This window comes from Genypterus blacodes, unplaced genomic scaffold (genome assembly GCF_046128005.1).
Source record: "Genypterus blacodes isolate CSIRO-AG114 ecotype Tasmania unplaced genomic scaffold, CSIRO-AGI_Gbla_v1 ptg000056l_1, whole genome shotgun sequence".
Classification (NCBI taxonomy): Eukaryota; Metazoa; Chordata; class Actinopteri; order Ophidiiformes; family Ophidiidae; genus Genypterus; species Genypterus blacodes.
The window spans coordinates 405671-411868 of NW_027466868.1; the positions used below are offsets into that span (position 1 = coordinate 405671).

The 6198-nt window shown below is 50.2% G+C and overlaps 1 protein-coding gene across 2 annotated transcripts in view; it reads left to right on the top strand.

Annotated features, from left to right (window-relative positions):
• zranb3 (zinc finger, RAN-binding domain containing 3) overlaps positions 1-5258 on the top strand; it is a 55526-nt gene extending 50268 nt beyond the window's left edge. For both annotated transcript variants that reach the window (XM_076152405.1, XM_076152404.1), the window contains exons 20-22: positions 846-1038; positions 3758-3889; positions 4717-5258. In XM_076152405.1, coding sequence (XP_076008520.1) covers positions 846-1038; positions 3758-3889; positions 4717-4815 — 424 coding nt within the window. In that variant the 3' untranslated portion in view covers positions 4816-5258. The remainder of the gene's footprint in view (positions 1-845; positions 1039-3757; positions 3890-4716) is intronic.
• The last annotated feature ends 940 nt before the right edge of the window (positions 5259-6198 follow it).

The window sequence follows — 6198 nt, forward strand, 5'->3', positions numbered from 1 at the left end:
GCGGGGAAAAACTCAAAGGACTTTTCTCCCCAAACAGCATTCCCACACAGTGAATACATCGTTGGGGATACAGGTGGGAAAAGTCTGAAGCTAGCCGTGATTCATACCTGAGCGATTCGTTTACGTGTGATTCTTTGAGGGAGACGTAGGCGACAGGTAAATCGAGTTACGCCTGCATTCCGGGCGGAACGTCACTGTGCAAATGTTTTTACCAAACGGACTCAAGAGAATCAAATGACAACTTCCATCTGTAAGGCGAGCCGGCGCTAAACACAGCGAGCTCCTGGCAGCGCAGAATAAACAGGAATTATAACTGACAGGATTCCTATGCAAGTGTGGAAAAGTCGAGGGAATAGATTGTAAAGTTTCCCGAGCTGTGAAGAGTGCGAAGTTGACTCCTTGTTCCCCGTAGGCTCATGTCAGATAGCAGATGTATGTAAAGCTGAGAGGTTTGTGATCGTCTCGCGTGCGGCAGCAGATGGATGAAGGTTTACGGCGCCGGGACAGTCGCAGTCTGAGGGGAGCTGTCAATCAAACGCTCTGCCGTCTTCGTCATCCTCGCTGCCAAAGCCCACCCATCTGGCAGCCAAACATGCCATCACGGCGAGAGTTTACCCAGAGCAGATCGGATAATGTGACCTCCCCTCGTCGTTGGTGAGGGTAAACGTTCGCATGGGTTTGCGCAACGAACGCGAAGTCACGTAGGAAAATAAGTTACAGCCCTATTAGCATGACATCATCCATTGGAATTTGCTGATGTTTAGCGTAAACACGGTCAATGGAAACGCGTCTTTATGTTTTCTCATGTCGTTCTTTTCCCGTTTTGTTGACTTTCCCACCCACAGGTGCCAGGACGAGTTCCAGCTGCGCTCCAGCCAGACGTACATGCGCTCACGGGTGCTGGAGGCGGAGCAAGGCGTTTGCCAGCAGTGCGGCCTCCAAGCCCACGAGCTGTTCCTCAAGGTGCGAGACGCCCCGCCCTCCCAGCGCAAGGAGATGCTGGAGAACACGTGGCTCGCCCAGCTGTCACTCAGAGAGGTGGGACACTCCTTCTCACCGTAGCCTAGCGTAGCCTAGCGTAGCCTAGCGTAGCCTAGAGTAGACTAGCCTATCCTAGCCTATCCTAGCTTAGGTTGAGTTTTGCTGTTTATCTGGTGGACGCCCAGACTTTATTGAGGTGACTGTTTGTGTAAAGTGAGAGGCTGTGTGCTGCTCGTGTTGATGCTCTAGTACGTCAACAAACTGATATCGTGTGTGTGTGAGACTCAGAAACGGATTTTTCATCAGCATGAGGACTCGAAAGTCATTCGTCTCAAGAATCGGAATTTGTAACGGAATCCATCTTGCCTCCCACCGCACTGTTTCATACACACAACCCAGAGCTCTCTCTCTCTCTCTCGCTCGCCCACCCTCTCTCTCCCACTCCCTCCCTCTCATTTTCTTGTCTTCATGTGCAAGCACCAAAATAACATCACCCTGTACACTCCATCTCACCCGCCCACACACACACACACACACACACACACGCACACACACACACGCACACACACACACACAGGTTGATCGTCGCTCCGAGGGTCCAGCTCCCAGTAAATGGATTGCTGGGCCCATTGATTTTTTTTCTTTTCTCTCCCAGTGCCAGGCCTCGACCAGTAAGCCGGTTTGATTTGGTTGGCCGTTATCCTGCAAAGCCACCCCCTCTGCTCTCTCCCTCTCTTTCTCTCACACACACACACACACACACACACACACACGCTCGCTTCCTTCCCAGCGCCCGCAGCAGCATCAGCGCCGATCGATGCGGCGGCTTTAGAGGAAACAAACTCAGCCACATGATAAGACGCCGCAGCGTGGAGGAGCCTGAAGATTAGAGGCTCATTCTTGGCGCCGTACGGGGGGGCTGTGTGTGTGTGTGTGTGTGTGTGTACATGTGTATAGGGTTGTTTTCTTTACCTTGGGGTAGTTTTTGATGTGTGTGTGTGTGTGTGTGTGTGTGTGTGTGTGTGTGTGTGTGTGTGTGTGTGTGTGCGTGTGTGTGCGTGTGTGCGCGCACATGTGTGTGTGTGATTGCAGTAGTATCGAGGCATATGTGTGTTAATATTTTCTGACCTTTCGGCACATGTGTGGATCACATTGCTTCCGTGTGTGTGTTTTCTTGTGACACGTGGGGTCTTTTGGTGTGTGTTTTAAGGGTAAGGTGTCTGGTGTTTGCACACTGTAGGGTTCAATTGACTGGAGTCTCTCTCTCTCTCTCTCTCTCTCTCTCTCTCTCTCTCTCTCTCTCTCTCCGTGTGTTTGTGTGAACCCTGCTCCTGTTCTTTAAATCTCTTGGGATCAATTCCAGCTCACTGCCTAATGTCAACAGACTAACACTCAAAGTAGGAAAATGGATTGGCCTTGGAATTCTTCTTCTCTCTCTCTCTCTCTCTCTCTCTCTCTCTCTCTCTCTCTCTCTCTCTCTCTCTCTCTCTCTCTCTCTCTCTCTCTCTCTCTCTCTCTCTCTCTCTCTCTCTCTCTTCTCTGTCTTTCTTTCTGTCATTTTCTGCTCTGCTCCCTTGTTCCCTTCAGACTTTCATAACAAACCATTTTTCTGCAAACGCACACTGGTGATTGACACACACACACACAGACGCTAGTTCAATTTCCAGGTCACATTGTTCCCAGTGTTCCCTGTCTGCTCCACTGGAGCTCAGTAATCTGCTCCTGCTCGTGTACGCATGAGCGCTGCAGGTTGTGCGAGGGTTCAGCTCCTTCATTAGCTCAGGCTGAGGAAGACGAGGAAGACGAGGAACGCTGAGCCGCCGTCAGCTAGCCGCTAATTTACCTAAGGAATGACAGATAATGTGTTCATCTGCATAACAAAGAGAGAGATTAGTTTGAAATAGGGAGTTTACAATAAAGTGATGCTTCATAATCCAAAATGGGAATTTAGGGAGAAATTAATTAAGATTTCGCAACAAGATCCGGTGATTGATCGGCCCGACGGTGGCGGCGTAATCACCAGCGTCACATTTTGGCCTTTTAAGGGGGTCGATGCGTTAAAGCGGTAAAGCCTGGATCGAACAGAAGTACGAGGCACCGATCAGTATCGTCTAGCAACCGTCTGAAAATCCCATTTGTGGAGATTTCAGCCACATTAAAGACGTTTCCTGATGTTTGAACAAAGTGATTTATCGCCGCAATCTGCATGCAAACGCGGCGGCTGATTTGCCAGCATAACTGCGTTTCCCTTCATATTCGTCTCTCTCAGCCTCTCGTTTCTCCGGGTTTTCCGCCGCCGCCGTCACGCGTCCTCATCCAGACTCCAGCATATTTGTTTTTATTATCTTTTATTGTGAGGCTCGGGCTGCAGAAGTGCAACCGTGCTGGAATTAGGTTTGATCTGACTGATTTGTTGGAGGCGTTTGTGTTTGCGGGAGGACGGGCGCCATGAAACCACCGGCCGTGCTCGACGAAGAGGAGCTAGTCCATTTTATGTATGTAAGATGTATAAGTATAAGGAATAAGTAAGACAGTATGACATCACCGAGAAGAAGGGCAGACTTTACACCTTTTTACTTTTTACTTTGAAATTTTGCAGCTTCTAATGAAACTTTGAAAGGAAAGACGCTACAACAATTTACAGCAATATGACAAAAACTAAGTCCCTGTGTGTCTGTGTGTGTGTGTGTGTGTGTGTGTGTGTGTGTGTGTGTGTGTGTGTGTGTGTGTGTGTGTGTGTGTGTGTGTGTGTGTGTGTGTGTGTGTGTTCCTCCAGCTGAACGAGATGATCCGGGCGCCGGCTGAGGGGCATTTCTGGCAGGTGGACCACATCCGCCCGGTGTACAGCGGCGGAGGACAGTGCTCTCTAGACAACCTGCAGACCCTGTGCACCGTCTGCCACAAAGCCGTAGGTGCACGTTCCACACGGCCGCACCGGTAACAAGCGGAACAGCAGCTTTAACGCCAAAGGGCTCACGGAGAAAAAAGCAATTTGTCCAGCGTTTAAGGTCCACGGGTCCCAAACCCTCACACACACACATATATATATATACACTCTATATATAAGGAGGCGGCCATCCCTCATGCTGACGGTCACGTATGGTGGCAGTAATGTGATCCATGGTCAAACCACATTGATCAAAAGTCATCCCATCCCTCACAAAGCTGGATATTGCCGGTAATATGATCTTATGATGTGGCCGCGTGTCACATTGATGTATGGCGTTTGTTGCGAAAAAGAACCCGGCGTCGCTTCTGTCTTGGGAAGATTTTTTTGGTACTTCAACGTCTTCGATCAATATTTCATAATCACCGACAACCGGGCCTGTAAACAGAAGCGACGCCTGAGGGAGACGAGGTTCACGTTGCTGATTTGGCGGAATTTCGGGAGTTAGGAGTCTGGGGTCACTTTGGAGATGTTTGGTCTTCAACTCAGCACTTCAGACGAGACGAGACGAGACACAGGAAGTGGCGTTTCAGGGTCAAATGTCAAAGTAAAACACACACATTAGCACCCAACTGTAAGCGTCGGAATCAGTTGGATCGCACCGCCAACAGACGTTCTTAAGTTAACGGCAAATCTTCACAACGATCCAACTTCCAGAACACACAACACCAGTGACCCAGTTCAGACCTAAAGTTCCCCCGGCAACCGTGAAATTTTGTAAACTCGATCACATTTCTCTGCTGGGTCTAAACTCTCTCTCGCCCCGTGTCCCATTTTCCCCTCCGCAGAGAACGGCGCGGCAGGCCAAAGAACGGAGCCGGGCGAAGAAGAGCGCCGCCGCCTCCAAGGTCGCCTCGGACATCACCAGGTTCTTCGTGAGGAAGTGACGCCCAATTTCGAGCCGATTGTGCCAAATTTTTTCTTTTGTTTTTTCTTGTTTTTTCCGGGTCGGCGTGGCTGAAAGATGGCGCCCGACTCTGCTGCAGTGGCGCTGCGTCGCCAAAGACTTTCACCACCGTCGAATGCAAATTCAGCCGACTCCCCGCTCGCCCCCGAACCGTCACGAGTGCGGCGGTTGTGATTTATGACGGGCCCCCTTTTTTTTTTTTTTTTTTTTTTGTGCTGGGGGCTGAAATGGAGCATGTTGTTTAGAGAGAGACGCTGCTATTTTAAGAATGTGCAAACTTGGTGGAAAGTAGCAGGTGAAAGATGAAGGAGAGGGGGGGAGGGGCTGTGATTAAAACACACGCCGCGTCCTCATTGGTGCCCTCGATGAGTAAATCTTCCTCCCTGCACTTTGGATGACGGATACGTGCTCCCAAATGAAATAAAAACCTATTTTCTTTCTGCTTTCCTTTGCTTCTTTTTGCCTCCCGTGCTTCATTACGGCGCTCAAATGTACCGGCGGTTTGATGTCGGAGTACAGAACGATGTCGGTTTTGTTCCGTCCAAAGCGCCTGGAGTGGAGAACGTTATTGTCCGTCTCCACGCATCCAACTCCTCCTCAGCTGTGCTTGATGATCTGAGCAGAGCTAAAGTCAGTCAGGAGGGCTATGTTTAGAGAGACGGAGAGCCGAGTTACTATGGAAACAAGGCTTCAGGTTCAGCGATGTCGGGAATATTGAATCTGCTCTTGTGCGAGTTATACAACGAGCCAGACAGTCATCAGAAACTCCAATCAATACCAGCAGGCTCCTGAAAGAGAGCGTCACATTCCTCAACACTCAGAAATCTTCATCTATCTCTCTCTCTCTCTCTCAGTCTCTCCCTCTTTCTCTCTCTCTCTGTCCCCCTCTGGTTCGCTCTCTCACTCCCGCCTTCTCCCTCTCCCTCTTTAGCCACTAAGAGTCAAAGCCTCGCGGTTCTCCACGTTGGCGGACGTCGTCGTGTCCCGATTTTGTCTCGTCTGTCAGCTGCGTCCAAACCCCCGAGCTCAGCAAATTCAGACACAGCCAGGACAAAAAAAAGTTTGGTAAAAAAAAAAAAATTATCTTCTTCCTCTTCTGCCACAACTTGTGTCGGCAGCGTGGCAGCGCCCGGGTTAGAGCCTTCAAACTTTCCTGGGAGGCCGTGTGGGTGCGAGCGTGGGCGTGTGTGTATTTCCCCTCCGGCTGCTCCAGGTCTCCACTTAATAAGGCCGGCGTTCCTCTGCTGTCCAAACCGACAAGCTCTGTGAGTAATGAACATCTCCCAGGCAGCCTTCCAACAACAGCAGGATTCAGTGTCAGTCCCTGTCAGCAGCCAATGACTCTGATCTGCTGTTTTATTAC